Source organism: Sorex fumeus, unplaced genomic scaffold (genome assembly GCF_029834395.1).
Source record: "Sorex fumeus unplaced genomic scaffold, SorFum_2.1 ptg000063l, whole genome shotgun sequence".
Lineage (NCBI taxonomy): Eukaryota > Metazoa > Chordata > Mammalia > Eulipotyphla > Soricidae > Sorex > Sorex fumeus.
Genome location: NW_026606120.1, coordinates 83,606,491 through 83,622,500, shown reverse-complemented (window position 1 = coordinate 83,622,500; position 16,010 = coordinate 83,606,491). Strand labels below are relative to the sequence as shown.

Below are 16,010 nucleotides of genomic sequence, written 5' to 3'. Positions count from 1 at the left end.
AGTGGATGGCATCCCTCTACGGTTCCCTCTCAGTCATCCCTCTGAGCCCCAGACTCCCAGTGACTGCTGTCCTCTGCATGCTTCTACTTTTTGGAGCAGCTCCTTTCACCCTATTCCCCCTGTAGGAGGGATCTTCGTCCAATCCTTTCTTGGAGAGGGTCTGATGTCTATCCATCCTGTGGGGCTGAGTTTCTGGCTACCACGTGTCCCATCCTAGTGTGGGAGGTAGAAATTCAGGATGTGTGAGTTTCAAAAGAAAAAACACAGGACATGCGGGGAACGAGAGTGTTCAATGGCCGAGAGCTGATCCCCTGGCCAGCCCACTGCGACAGATGGATGGTGGAATGGAGAAACAGGACCTGGGCCCCAGGCTGGTTGATAGTCAGTTTTTCTCTCCTCCTCAGTGTGGTCTGATCTCTCCCCTTACAGCACAATCGTAGTCATAGTTTTGGTCGTAGTCCCCGTCATCATATTCCATCATCCTAGTCTCCTCGTAGATCTCAAAGTCCTCTACTGTACTATTGTTTTTTTATCCTCCTTGTCCTCATCATTCTCTTTGTAGTCCTAGTCTAGTCCTTATCTTCATCATAATTCCCACTCTCCCCTTATAGCATAGTTACATAGAAATCATGAAGGGTGGGGGTACACATAGGCAGGGTTGAACATTGTCATAACAACAAGCAGAGGTAAAGCCACTCCTTCAGGGGAAATTCTAGGAGATTAACTCAGGACAAGATCTCATCTAAGGGTTCAGCACTTCAGATTACTAGGAGATCTGCTCAAGAGTGGGATTCCATCCACAGTGTATTGCTTTCTCCTTTCCTCAGCTAATAATCCACTTAAACAAACATAGTGAATTTACTTCTTATAATATTTATAGTTAGTTTGTATGAACACAGTAAGAGCTATATTAAGCTTAAAGGTTGGCTCTTCCTGGGGACATCTTGTTATACATCCCAGACTGCAGTCCTTGGGACAGGGAGTCTTTCCTAACCCCAGCAGGGTCCTTACTCAGTTATTTCTTTTTGGGTCATGACAGAGTTTGTTCCATGACCATGCTTTTAACTTATTATACTTATGGTACTTATTGTGTCCCCTTTCAATGCCAGCTTGCCCTGGTTCCATCCTGTCCTTTTGTCAGGACTCCTTTTTTGGGGGGGGGTGTTAGTAAATAAGGTCAACTGAGGCTTAAGTCACATAAATATGATGGATGATCAGGAGTAAATATTATTTGGAATCAATTAACTCCCATGTTACAAAAGCATAGTATCAACTGTCTTCCTGTGTCTATACAAAAAGGACATTGCTAGACCATGCCAGTGACATAAAGGAAAGAGAAAAGCAATCTAGGATTATTAGTGCTTAATGGAATTGGGTGAGCCTCAGGGGCACTGTTGTGGAAGTAACTCCATAAACCTAAGCTCCCCAAGGGAGGAGCAAGGACAACCCAATGCTATCCAACAAGAATGAACCTCTGCATTATCTCCTCAGCCCTTCACACAAGGACTGGTTGGAATTTGTCAAGTTACCCAGACATGGGCTGGAGCGATAGCAGAGCGGCGGGGTGTTTGCCTTGAACGCAGCTGACCTAACTGATCCGGATTCAATTCCTCTGCCCCTCTCAGAGAGCCCAGCAAGCTACTGAGAGTATCTCGCCCACACAGCAAAGCCTGCAAGCTACCCATGACGTATTTGATATGCCAAACACAGTAACAACAAGTCTCACAATGAAGATGTTACTGGGCCTGCTGGAGCAAATCGATGAACAGCGGAAGGACAGTGACAGTGACAGTGACCCAGACATGGTGGGTCCTTTCACTGAGATTAGAACTGGGCTTAAAGGACTCTGCTGTTGAACCCGGATGAGGCTTATTCTGGAGGAGACAAGGTCCAAGGCTGTGCAGGGGCCAGGTGGTGGTTTCTAGGGTCATTTCACTCCAACTGAGAGCCGGAATCATGACATCCCGTCATGGGTGTCTGGGATGAGATGGAGACGATGGTGAGTGTTTTTACCTGATTTCATTTTACTGTTCTGTCCTATCATATTACCAGGGAATATTTGCTTCCCCCCTAAAAATCTTTTTATTGAGATATAATTTATGTAAATTATTATGCTCCAATTCTGATTTATAATTGGGGGCTGGGTTCAACAGTTCAAAGGACTGGAGCATTTGCCTTACATGCAGAGGCCCAGGGTTTAAATCTTGGTCCACTGGTATTTCATAGTCCCCTGAGCACTGCTGGGGTGACCCATATGACCCCCAACACTGCTGATCTCATGAATCACCAGACTGTGGTCCCCAGAGGGCCTTGAGCACTGTTTTCAAGACCTCCAGAAATTTAAAAAGAAAAGTACAGATGGATGAATTTTGACAAGCTTACGTACCCTTGTGACCTCTGTTTCCATTATCCTCTTCCATCATTTCTATCACTCCAGAAATTTCTCTTTTGCCTCATTTATATTTAGTCCCTAATCTCAACTCTCCAAACCCTCCAGCACTGAGGGAAACCAGTATCTCATACCTCCCTGCCTCTCTCTCTAATCTGTCCTAACCCTGCACCCTGGGAATTTTAGGCCATCTTGCTCTAAACCTGCTTTCTTCTCTGTCACATGCTTGCTTTTATTTCTTTACCCCTGGTAAATTCAGCCGACGTTCCCTAAGACTCCTTCTCCAGGGCTCAGAGCGATAGTACCATGGGGAGGGCACTTGCCTTGCATGCAGCCAACCTGGATTCGATTCCAGGCATTACATACACTCCCTGAGCCTGCTAGGAGTGATTCCTGAATTTGGAGCTAGGAGTAACCCCCAAGCAGTGGGTGTGGCTCATTGTGTGGCCGCCAAACAAACAAACAAACAAACAACTACAACAACAGATTCATCCTCCAAAAGATAAGTAATCAGGAACTACACAGAACTGAAAAGCAGAATATAAAGAGAATATAAATAGAATGGAAAGACAACCTACTGAATGAGGAAATATTTGCGTATTATACCAGTGATAAAGGTTTACTTGTTGAGGTCTATCAAAACTCAAGAGCAACAAACCAAAAAACCAATTTAAAATGGACACTAGAGGTCAGAGTATCATTGGTAAAGTGGGTAGGGTGCTTGCCTTGCACGTGATTGACCTGGGTTTGATCCCAGGTATCTCATATGGTCCCCTGAGCACTGCCAGGCGTAATTTCTGAATGCAGAGCCAAGAGTACACCCTGAGAACAACTGAGTATGCCCGCCCCCACCCCCTCCACAAAACCAAAGGGCAGTAGTGGTTTTTCACTACTCCAAAAAGGACCTAATGATGACGACCAATAAGCTCCTGGAAGCTGTTCAGCTTCAATTATTACCAACAAATGCAAATCAAAGACCACATTAGATACCACTTCCACCTATGAGAATGACTTCCTTCAAAAGGAAAAATGTTATCTAGAATGTAGAGAAAAGGCAATGTAACTGTTGCTGGGAGGAGTGTGTATTGGAGCAGCATTTTGGTAAATAGCATGCAACTTCCTCAAGTAGCTAAAAATAGGTCCATGGACCAATCCAGCATTCTTACTTCTGGGCATGAAAACATCAACATGTAAAGATTTATCTCCCTCTCTGTTCTCTGAGCATTAATTGCAGTGTACAGTGATGGAAAGAACTGTAGTGCCCATTGCTAGTTGATCGGAAAATTAAGACGTGGGCCACATACAGACACTAAGACAGAAGAACTTTGCCATTTGCAGACAAATAAAAGCAACTCAAGGGGATAATCACTGTATCACTGTCATCCCATCGTTCATCGTTTTACTCGAGAGGGCACCAGTAACGTCTCCATTGTCCCAGCCCTGAGATTTTAGCAGCCTCTCCTTACTCGTCTTTCTCAACACTGCCATATTGGAGGCTCTTTCAGGATCAGGCGAATGAGACCTGTCATTGTTACTGTTTTTGGCATATTGAATATGCCACAGGTAGCTTGCCAGGCTGCCGAAGGGGATAATATGAAATAAAATTAGCCATGAGAAAAGAGACAAGTGCTGGGTAATTTCATCTCTCTGTACACAAAAAAGCAGAGAAATGATTTTACCAAAGAGGAAGACAGTGGGGTGGGCAAACAGCCACTGTAGCACAAGGAAGGGCGATGGGATTTATTTGTTGCTTTAAAAAAAATTCGTTGGGGCTGGAGTTATAGTATAGCGGGTAGGATGTGTTTCCTTCACGCAGCCGAGTTGGGTTTGATCCGTGGTTCCTTATATGGTCCTCTGAGTACTGCCAGGAGTCATCCCCAAGTGTGGAACCAGGAGTAAGCTCTGAGCATTACCGAGTACGGCCCCAAACCCAAAACACAAACACAGAAAGACTTCCTGGAAAATTATTGGTGTTCACAAATGTTAATTAAATTAACATTTTGGTTCAAGAGATAGCACAGCGGGTAGGGTGTTTGCCTTGCATGCAGCCGACCTGGGTTCGATTCCCAGCATCCCCTATGGTTCCTTGAGCACTGCCAGGAGTAATTCCTGAGTACAGAGCCAGGAGTAACCCTTTTGTATTGCTGGGTATGACCCAAAAACAAAAACAAAAAAAAAAACAAAAAAAAAAAAACAAGGTTAATACCCTCGCCAGCTCATCTAAGCTTTCTGATCTCACGGGCAACTGGGTCAGCAGTGCTCAGTAGCCCTGCTCCATGTGTGTGCGTGAGTGTGTCTGTGTATTTGTGTGTGTGTGTGTGTAAGTGTGTTTTCTATGAAGCAAAACGTCTTGTATATTTGCCTCTTTCTTTTTTTTTTCCAGAACAATTTGTTTTCTCACCCTTGATCTCAGGACAGTCTCCAAGTGTCTTTCTGCTAAGGGTTGGTGGAATGAAGGAGTACAAAACTGGATGGGACTGCCTAGTTTATCTGCTCCAGAATTTTCCAGTATGTGTTCTGTATATCACAAGGCTCTCCAAACAATGCTCCAGGAAAATAGGAATATTCTAGGCTTTTCTTTGGTCTCAGCTCACACTGGGGACATACTTTTTGGGGACATACTTTTTGCCTGGCAGCATCTGTACGAGGTCTTCTGTAGGGCTCCCAGAGAGTGGGGGCAGCTGGCTGGGGGTTGGGCACTCAGAATCACATTCCATAAAAAGGCTTCAAAGGGGACCAACCTTGCACCCTTTATTTATTTATTGGTTTTTGGGGTTACACCCAGCGATGATCAGGGGCTACTTCTGGCTCTGCACTCAGGAGTTACTCCTGACATTGCCCAGGGGACCATATGGGATGCCAGGGATCAAAGCTGGATCTCCCATATGCGAGGCAAACACCCTACCTGTGGTACTATAGCTCTGGATCCCCTAAATACCCATTACAATGGTAGATCAGAGTCAGTGTTGGAAGGTGTATGTACACACAAAAGCATGCGTTTTTTTTCCTTTTCTCTGTCTCTGTCTCTGTCTCTGTCTCTGTCTCTGTCTCTGTCTCTCTCTCTCTCTCTCTCTCTCTCTCTCTCTCTTTTTGTTTGGTCATACCCCGGGGTGGTCAGGTGCTCCTGGCTCTGTGTTCAGGCATCAGTCACTGGTGCTCGGGGAACCGTTCTTGAAAGGATCAATCCAGGGCCTCCTGTGTGCCCTGCCCAGTGCCTAAGTAGCCATGGTCCTTACCCGATTCTCAGGGCTCAGTGTGGTCAACTCGCTGGTGGAACTGCTGATGGAATGTGGCCTGGCTGGGCTTCAGCCCCAGGAGCCCTCTCTTTCTTCTGCCAGTGCAAACATTTACCTGCTACAATCCCCAGCCACCCCCTGTAAAACCCATTCAGACCATGACTTAGGGGCTCCTGCTGAGGACCAGAGAAATAACAGACTCGCCCAGACCCCCACCCTGCCTTTCTAGTCTTTCTTTGAAAACATTTCACCAATTCCTATTATTATTATTATTGACTGTTATTCTTAATAATAATCAAGAATTATTATTAAGGGCTGGAGCGATAATAATTAAAATTTATTATTATTAAGGGCTGGAGCACAGCGGTAGGGCATTTGCCTTGCATGCAGCCACAGCCAGCGCGGCTGAGCCGGGTTCAATTCCTCCGCCCTGTCTCGGAGAGCCCAGCAAGCTACCAAGAATATCTCGGAGTATCTCTCCCTGAGGCAAAGCCTGGCAAGCTCCCCGTGATGTATTCATATGCCAAACACAGTAACAAGTCTCACAATGAAGACGTTACTGGGCCCGCTTGAGCAAATTGACCAACAACAGGAGGACAGTGCTGCAGTGCAGTGTGAGCTACACTTATTATTCTTTTATTATTATTCTTTTTAGCTGCCTACTCCCACCCCCGCGGTGGCATATTCGTGAGGGCCCACAACTGTGTTACACATTTCTGCTCCAAATGGTAGTGCGATGCTGCTTCTGTTGGGTATTTTTAATCTCCTTTTTATTTTTCACCCTTCTAGATTAAAAATAAAAAAAAAAATCGAGGCATAGAGAGTGTTAAGGAACTTGGCCAGGACTGCCCTGCTGGCGGGCTGGCAGGGGAAAGCCCGCGTTTGGAGCGCTCCTCAGCCAGGCTGTTTTGTCTCGCTTCTGTCCCTAACCCCGCCGCTGGGTTTGGGGGGGCTCCCGCCTGGCTGTCCTGTGTGTGTGTGTGTGTGTGTGTGTGTGTGTGTGTGTTGGGGGGGTCCCGTCTGGCTGTCCTGGCTCTGTGTGTGTGTGTGTGTGTATGTGTTGGGGGGATGTTCCACCTGGCTGTCCTCTGTTTTGTGTGTGTGTGTGTGTGTGTGTGTGTGTGTGTTGGGGAGGCATCCTGCTGACTGTCCTCTGTTGTGTGTGTGTGTGTGTGTGTGTGTGTTGGGGAGGCATCCTGCTGACTGTCCTCTGTTGTGTGTGTGTGTGTGTGTGTGTGTGTTGGGGGGGTCCCGTCTGGCTGTCCTGGCTCTGTGTGTGTGTGTGTGTGTGTGTGTATGTGTTGGGGGGATGTCCCACCTGGCTGTCCTCTGTTTTGTGTGTGTGTGTGTGTGTGTGTGTTGGGGAGGCATCCTGCTGACTGTCCTCTGTTGTGTGTGTGTGTGTGTGTGTGTGTGTGTGTTGGGGAGGCATCCTGCTGACTGTCCTCTGGTGTGTGTGTGTGTGTGTGTGTGTGTGTTGGGGAGGCATCCTGTTGGCTGTCCTGCGGTGTGTGTATGTGGGGGGGGGGCGCTTGGCTGGCCTGGCTCTGTCTGTGTGTGTGTATGTGTGTGTGTGTTGGGGGGGGTTGTGTGTGTGTGGGGGGGGGGGTCCCGCCGAGCCCGCCGCCGCCCCCTGGCGGCAGCGGGGCAGCAGCGCAGCGTATGCTAATGAGCCTGCGGCGCGGCTCGCTGATTGGCCGGCGCGGAGCCGGCGGCTTCCCCGGGGCGGGCGCCGAGTAGAGGGGCCCCGCAGGCGGCGGCGCTGGACCCGGCGCCTCCCCGGGCACGGCAGGGCGTGTGCGGGCCGCGCTGGCGCTGCCCCCGGCGGGCTCCCCCTGCCCTGTCGCTCCCCAGTCCGCCGCTGCACCCAGCATCCCGGGGCCAGGATGACTATCCGGCACCAAGGCCAGCAGTACAGGCCGAGGATGGCATTTCTGCAGAAGGTGAGACCTGCGGGCGGGAGCGGGGTCCCCGCACCTGGGCCTGGGGTAGGGGCGCGCGCGGAGTCCCCGATCCGGCAGGTGCTGGAGGAGATGCTGGCGGGGGGCATGCGGGCAGGAGCGCGGGGCACCCCCGGGGGCCCCCCGAGGCCGCTCCGTGCAGACTTTTCTGCCCGTGCGTGTTTTTCTTCTCTTGCCAGGATACTGATTTAGGTTTCCATGACACCTGTTCCCAGCGCTGCGGGGGACACAGGGCCACGGGCTGCCCCCTGAGGCTGGGAACAACCTGTAACTCGGAGCAGGGGGCGAGGGAGTCAGGAGGGAGGTGTCCCCCCACCCCCCTCCCCCCTCCCCGGGACGGAGCCCTTCGGCCGCCGGCTGCTGGTGCTGCTCTGACACCCAGATGCCCAATGACCATTTGGGTCCTTGTTATCCTCCCCCGGGGCCCCAACTCCAATATTGTCAAGTAAGTGGGTGTGTGTGTGAGTGCGGCCACGGAGACCTCCGTGAATGGTGGGGTCCGCAGGATAAGGGGCCTTAGCTGGGTGTCTGTTTATGTCTGGTGTCTGCTGGACAGGTCAGATTCTCGTCCCTTCCGGAGCAGACGCTTTTCCCCCCAGCATGCAAGGGGAGGGGGTCTCGGCATGCGGGAAGGGGTCCCCGCCTGCAGGCACAGGTGGTATATCTGGGCGGTGGGGAGGGGCTGCAGAGAAAGCGGCTTTTTTGTTCTGGGCATCTGAGTGAGCAGAGAGGGAGGGGAAGGAGAGGGGGATTAGGTCCCAGCTTGCCCTGTTCCCTCCCTGCCCTCTTCCCCTCTTCTCAGCCTCCTTGCTGTGTGTGTGTGGGGGGGGGGAGAATGGGGGGGCTCAGAGCTCTCAGATCCGGTTGAGGAGACTTAGCCAATGACCAGTGACAGGCTGAGCCCTGCCCCAAGTCACATCCAGGTATCCTGGGACTGTCGCCCATGTTCCAGGCCCCTGGTGCTAAGGGTGGCCCTCGGCCGTCCACTCTGATCTGGAATCTAGACTCCTGGCCCCCAGGGGAGCGATCTGAGGGGCCCCAGGGTGCCACCGCCTGCCCACCCACAGCACCCCCTGCCTCCCTGGTGTTCGTTTTAGAAGCTGGACTGTCCTTCTGAGTCTGCGGTCGAGCTGTTTCCCCTTCTCTCGCTCTCTGGAAGGCAGCCTGGCTCCTGCCTCACCTGCACCCCTTCTCTCTCTTCCCCCAGAGCCCCACCACCACCCTGTGTCACCTCCTGCACCTTGTGTTCCCACCTTACTCCAGCCAACCTTCTCCTCCTTGCTATGCTCCACAAAACCCTCCATAAAGAAACGGGACTCCTTCTCCGAATGGGGGTGGGGGTTCTCCGAACCCCTTCTCGGGCACCCCTTGCTCACAGAATAAGGTCCAGCCCCTCCCTTTCACACCTGTGCCCAGGGAAATCCACCAGCTGAGGTGCCCTCTGTCTACTCCGACTCTGCCCTCTTCTAAGGCCCCCCCCCCACTCCTTCAGCACCCCCTGTAGGGATGGAGCAGGTTTCATCCTGCACCCCACGGGGGGTACTTCCTCTCTGCTGATTCCCTGCACTCCCACGCCCGTCCACTTTGACCCAGACAGAATCTGGACTCCTGGCCCCCGGAGAGCGGACCCCCCTTGCACCCCCACACCCTGGGCTCAGACCATAGAGCCCCCGAGGGCAGGAGTGAGTGCCATGGGGTCTGCGAGCAGGGGTCTTCCTGGCGAGCCTGCCGCCCAGTCTCATGGGGAGCACCCCATCAAAGGGATGTGGCCTGGTCCCACACCCTCACAGTCCTGAGCTCACCTGTCCACGCACGTTTGAGGAGAAGGGAAAGTAGAGCCCAGAGAGGTTCATCACCTGCCCCGTGTCACAGAGCCACTGCATGGTGGAATCAGGGAACCAGGGGACCGACCACCGTCTTTCAGTGTGATATGCACTCCTGTCTGTCCAGCAACGTGGGGGGGGGGGGGGGGGGAAGAGGTGGGTGAAGGCTGAGGGCTATGGATGGGTTTAGGGGTCATGGGCCCCAGAACTGAAGGCTGAGTGGGGGTTTGAGAGGAGAGACAGATGTGCCAGGCAGAGGGAAGGGCGCATGTGCTAAGGCCCAAGGGCCTGAGGGGTCTGGAAGCAAGGATAGAGTTTGCATGCAAATGGGGGGCGCTGGGCAGGCAGGGGCTGAGCTGCAGGTGGCAGTGGGGGTCCCCAGGCTCTTGGAACCTTTGCAACCTGGTAGGTTGTAGGGAGACAGAGGTCTTTGGAATAGCCACATGATGTGGTAGATTTGCAAATCAAAAGGAGTACTGGTGTGAGGGGAAGGATGGGAGTCCCCCAGCATTCCCTCATGGCCCGACAACCCTGGCCACTCGACAAGGCTGGCTCTGGTCTTTCCTGTGCCATGGGACAGCCTGACTCACCCCAGCCCCAGCAGCCCCCAGCTGAGCAGCCACCCCCAGGCCCCCTCGCCTTCCCCCTTACCCCCTCACCTGGGCTTGTCAAGTGTGATGGGAAGGGTGGAGAGCCTTTTGTGGGCAAGAGGAGGCAGCTCCTGGCACAGAGAGCCCCCTGCAGGGGCCCATGCCCACAGCTGTTATTTCAGGGTCCACCCCACCCTGTGAGTTCCAGGTCACCATCCCTGCCATGCCCCCAGCCCCCCCTTTTTTCCCTTTGGGTCACACCTGGCAATGCACAGGGGTTACTCCTGGCTCACACACTCAGGAATTACTCCTGGTGGTGCTCAGGGGACCATATGGGATGCTGGGAATCGAACCCGGATCGGTCGTGTGCCAGGCAAATGCCCTCCCCGCTGTGCTATCGCGCCAGCCCCCTGACCTCAGCCCTTGACATCCCCCCAGGTCAGAAATGGATGGGAATCTCGCAGAGGGGCCTTCTGGTCGACCTCTCTGCTCTCCCAGAGGCTTCTGGTATCTTCGTGGACCTGGGATGGGTGAACAGATGCAGAAATAGCAGGAGGTTAGCAGGGGCTGGAGCGACAGTTCAGCAGGGAGGACATTTGCCTTGCATGTGGCCGACCTGGGTTCCATCCGTGGCACCCCTGAGCACCGCCAGAAGTGATTCCTGAGCGCAGAGCCAGGAGGAACCCCTGAGCATTGCTGGGTGTGATCCCAAAGGGGGAAAAAAAAAAGAAAAAGAGCAAAGAAGGAGATCAGTGGACATTAGTAGCGTCCACTCATCCCCTGCTCATGCATCCCTGTGTGGGGGGCTGGCACCTGTGGGAATGAAAACTCAGGCCTCCCCGTCCTCCCAAAAAGGCACCCTGCACCCAAGGAGAGTTTGACCCCGTTACTGATCCTATGGGTCCGTTTTCATGGGAGGCAGGGCCGATTTCTTGGGGGTACAGAGTTTGCAAGCACAGCCAGAGTGAAAAGACCCTGGTTCCTTTTGCCCCAAGGGTGGGAAGAGGAAAGTTAGTTCCCGCATTGGCAAGTGAGACACGTGAAAGGTGGGTTGCCTGGAGACTGGTTCTGTTTATTTATTTATTTTGCTTTTTGGGTCACATCCAGCGATGATCAGAGGTTACTCCTGGCTCTGCACTCAGAAATGACTTTTGGCGGTGCTTGGGGGACCATATGGGATGCTGGGAATCGAACCTGGGTTGGCCATGTGCAAGGCAAATGCCCTACCCACTGTGCTATTGCTCCAGCCCCATAAATTGTTTTTTTTTTCCTTTTTCCTTTTTGGGATCTGGAGACCAGTTGGGGTGGGCAAGGGCACCTGGAGCAGGCAGCAGGGTGGGTGGTCGCAGAGAAGCATCCAGAGATGGGGGGCTTAGAATGTCCCGCCAAGTGTACTATGCTCTATGTTGGGGGTGTGGGGTGTTTTAAGTTTGAGGTGAAGGAGAGGGGGCAGCTTTCCTGATGGAAGATAGGTCAGAACCCAGGGCCAGGCCGTGGGCTGGGTGGGAGGAGACGGTGGGGTGCGTCTCTGCCTCCGCTGCACCCCAGCAAGTGTCGACCTCAATCATCTGTGCTCTTTCTGGTTTCCTGAAGAAGCAATTAAGTAATTACGTGGGGTGCTGCTGAGCCCTGGAGCTCGTGCAGAAGTTTCTAGCTGCCCTCAGTGCATGGCACAGACGAGAACCCCTTGGGGGGTCGGGCAAGGTCTGCAGAGGTTTGGGGGTGCTGCAGAGGGGTTTGGGGGTTCCAGGCATCTGACTGGTAGAGGCAGGGGTGCTGCTGTGTATGGCCCAGACAGTCCTCCCGCTCTCCCTCTCCATCGTCACGATGCCCCAAGTGTCTCTGGGGGGGACACCAGGATGAAGGCCCACATCTCCCGGGGGACAGACAGAGTCCAGGGAGGCAGAACCCTGCAGGCACAGGAGTGGGGGTCAGAGGGTCCCCCAAGATGGGGCTCAGTGAGCAGAGAGGGGAGACGTGAAAACAAAGTGAAGACCCCAGGTATGGGGGGGTGGATATGAGGGTGCCATAGGGAACATGGGGGTGAGGTGGTTTTCTGTGTCAGGACCCCCTGCACAAGGTCAGGCTGCACCAAGGTCACGCACGGGGTCACCTCACCCATCTCTGTACAGAACAGGGCGGGTGGGTATCACTCCCCCACCACCCTGGGGAGTTTTCTGGGCTTAAAGGAAAATTCCAGCGGCGGGATGAGACGTTGGGAGTGAGTGACAGCTCATGCGGGGAGTGGCGTGGGTGTGCAGGGTGGGCTGGGGGCCGTCAAAGCTATCACCTCTGATCCCCCGACATCGTGGGGCTCTCTGGCATGCCTGCAGTCATGCTGGGGCACCCCCCCCGCCCCAGTCCTACCCTCAGCACGAGGTCAACCGGGTGCAGGAGTCTGTCGCCTGCCTGGGCGGTGGCAGTGGCTGGCTGGTGCCGGGTGGGTGGTGGCATTTGCAGGTGGGGATGGACGGGGGTGGGGGGCGGTGGCTGTGAGGGGTGGTGGGCGGTGGACGTTTGGAGCAGAAAGGCAAGGGTGTTAGTACATATAGAACTTGGTGGGGGGCAGTCCGTGTTGGGGCTCTCCCTCGGAGCCCAGGAAAAGAAGGAAGCCCAGACCGACTCAGGGGGCACATACTTAAGAGGTTTCTAAGGTTCTGTGTGTGTGTGTGTGTGTGTACGTGTGTGTGCATGGACTTGTGTGTGCATGTGTATGTGCATGCGTGTGTGCGCTTGTGTGCGTGTGTGTGCGTACACGCGTGTGCATGGACTTGTGTGTGCATGTGTATGTGCGTGCGTGTGTGTGCTTGTGTGTGTTGTGCGTGTGTGTGCATGTGTGTGTGTGTGTGTGTGTGTGTGTGTTGCTGAGGGGGTGGTCTCCTGCAGCCTCTCTCCTGGGAATACAGATGAGCCTGCATCCTCCTGTGCCCTCCCCTTCTGTGCTGAGTGTCCCCGGCCACTTCTGGAAAGAACCCCAATATTGCTAGGTTGGGGCCCACTCCAACCCCCTCGCTGGAACTCCCTGACGTCTTGAAAACTCCCAAAGGATTTGGGGCTTGAACTTCACCCTGGATTGGAGGCTGCAGGGCTCAGCTCAGCGGCCAGCAGTCCCTCAAGTCTCTCCTTGTTGGGGGGCTGGGGGGACTCCCTGAAATGAGCCAAGGACTGGGTAGAGTGGATGGGAAACCCAAAGGGTTGCCCCCCTAAGGTTGCTGAGGCCTACTGAAGCCCCCAGGCCCCCCACCTGGGAGATTACCTTACCTCCTAGAAAGCTCTTCCACTCCCCTCATTGTGTTTCAAAAATAACTCTCATTATTCCTCCTCTGAGGGTTATTTTCAAACCTTTTAGAACTCTTTTTTTTCCCCCTTCGCTTTTCATGCGAGAAGGAGTCAAATCTGCGACTTTGTCTCAGGTTTCTGAATTGGGAGGTGGGTGGGTTTCTGCTTCTTGATAGGTACTTGGTTTCCATGAGACGCTGCCTTGAGTGAGTGAAGGGAATTTTAGGGACACCTGGAGATTGGGGAGCCCTGACTTCTCCCAGGGGAAGATCAGCTTTTTGGAGAGGGGCAGAAGACGGCAGCTTGCTGTCTCTGGTCTGGATGGGAGAGGTTGGGGTCACCTCCCAGCCCCCTCCCACATCTGTGTGTGTGTGTGTGTGTGTGTGCGCGCGCGCGCGCGTGCATGTGTGTGTGTGTGTGTGTGTGTGTGTGTGTGTGTGTGTTGGAGAATAGACAGCTGGCTTCTGCACTCCCAAAGCCCGTGGCTCCTCCATATCTCAGTCATGTCCTGAAGAAGTGGGGCCACCTCACACTGCCTGGGGTTGTCTCTGCCTGGAGGCCAGTATGGCCAGGCCCCGACACAGCCCACTGAGGCTCTGGAAGGAGCCGAGGGGAATCCTTTCTGTTCTGTGAGCCAGGAGAACGTCTGTGCGGTTGAAGCTCAGAGTCAGTCGTGCCGAGGTGCCCTGGCCGCCATCTGCGCCCTAGGTGCCTCTGTGTGCCGGCCAAGAGCTCAGCGGTGCCTGCAGGGGCCTTGACCACAGCTGTCTCTCTGGACTGTGGTTCCCTCAGATGCACTGAGATTGGGCGGTCCTGCCCAGACACTGGCTTCCCACGTGGTCCCCTCTGCCCGCCTCCCGGGTGAGGTGGCCTTCCAGCTGCCAGAGCCAGGAGGCGGCGAAATTGTCCCCACTCCTGGCTCTCCCATGTGACCCCTTACCTTGCATGCAGTGGGGTCCTCCCCGCCCCCCTGAAACATTTGCCTGTGGTGCCATTTTACAGGTGAATCCACCTCTTTATTTATTTATTTATTTATTTTTATTTTTTTATTAGTGAGACACCATGAGGTACAGTTGTAGACTTACAAATTTTTGTGCTTGGGTTTCAATTATTCAATGATCAGATACCCATCCCTCCACCAGTGCCCATTTCCCAAGTACCAGGAATTTTGCTCCATGGCTTGGAGCCCACCTCTTTATTTGGGGGGGGGGGTCACACCCAGTGATGCTCAGGGTTTATTCCTGGTTCTGCACTCAGGAATTACTCCTGGCGGTGCTCGGGGGACCATACGGGATGCTGGGAATAGAACCTGGGTTGGCCGTGTGCAAGGCAAACGCCCTACCCGCTGTGCTATTGCTCCAGCTCCAGTGAGCCCACCTCTAAACGCTTCCTGAATCCAGGTGATAGTGTTCCCCAGAGCACAAGCGTCACCTTATCCTGCTTAGTGACAACATCATGACCGTGTCAGCAGCCCCCCCCATGTCCCTGTTTCCCCCCCCCCCCCGCCCCCGGCAGCCACCATTTCTCTCCCCAATGCCTGGAATTGTCACGGGAGGTCCCTGCCTGAGCGGGCCCCTGGCTCACTTCACTTGCTGGAGTCAGCGCAGCTGGTTACCCCTCGTCCATGCAGGCTGCAGAGTCGCCTTCGTCCATATGACGGGTGGATGGACATGACCCCCAGGGGCCTCCTGCTGGGCTTTCCCTCTGCCATGCACTCACACGGGTTCCTCACCTTGGCCGTTGCAAACGGTGGCTGTTGTAACAACTCCCTCTCAGTTCTTTTCCATCTCTTCCCCTGGATCCTCTGGTAGTTTTCTTTTTATTTTCTGGCGGACCCTCCATGCTGTGTACCTTAATGGCCGTGTCCTTCTGCCTTCCCGCCCACCATGGACCAGGGTTCCCGGCCCAGAGAAGCTTCTCAGGCCTCTCTGCCCTGGTGTCCAGCCCTAGCCCCTATTTCAGCACCCAGGAAAGCTCCACTCACTCTCCAGGTGGAGGTTTTTTTTTTTTTTTGGGTCACACTTGGCAATGCTCAGGGGTTCCTCCTGGCTCTTCACTCAGGAATCACTCCTGGCAGTGCTGGGAGACCATCTGGAATGCTGGGGATTTAACCCAGGTCAGCCGCATGCAAGGCAAACACCCTACCCACTGTACTATTGCTCCAGCCCCCGCAAGGTGAAGTTTTATGTGGTTTTGTTCTTTGGGTTACACCTGATGGTGCTTGGGGCTTACTCCTGGCTCTGCACTCAGGGATCACTCTGGCTCAGGGGAGCATATGGGATGCCATCAAATTAAAATAAACCTGGATGGGCTATATGCAAAGCAAACCCTACCCACTGTACTATCTTTCTGGCCCCTTGTTTTGTTCTTTAGTCTCAGCCATCCTCTTCTTCAGCCACCCCTACCCCCGTGCACCCCAACCCTGCTATGTCCTACATTCTCAGAGAGCATCCGCGTGTGCTCCCTGAGAAAATTCACCCACGGTGCTCATTGCTTTCAATACTTTATCTCACCAACCTTTACAGCACCCCTCTCACTATAATAATCATTCCTTATCACCCCCTGAGAAATTTGGCCTTCTGAGATTTAGCCATTGACCTAGCTTCCACATTGGAGCTGGGACTTTTTAAAAAAAAAATTAGTTAACATTTTTTAAAGTGAAAGACCTGTGATTTACAAATTATTGATGGTTGAATTTTATATTTATTTATTTATTTTTGCTTTTTGGGTCA

At 53.4% G+C, this 16,010-nt stretch overlaps 1 protein-coding gene across 1 annotated transcript in view; it reads left to right on the top strand.

Moving 5' to 3' along the window:
• The first annotated feature begins 7,378 nt into the window (after positions 1-7,378).
• The window catches only part of RGS9 (regulator of G protein signaling 9), a 65,090-nt gene continuing 56,458 nt past the window's right edge, over positions 7,379-16,010 (top strand). The window contains exon 1 of the mRNA XM_056127927.1: positions 7,379-7,568. Coding sequence (XP_055983902.1) covers positions 7,512-7,568 — 57 coding nt within the window. The 5' untranslated portion in view covers positions 7,379-7,511. The remainder of the gene's footprint in view (positions 7,569-16,010) is intronic.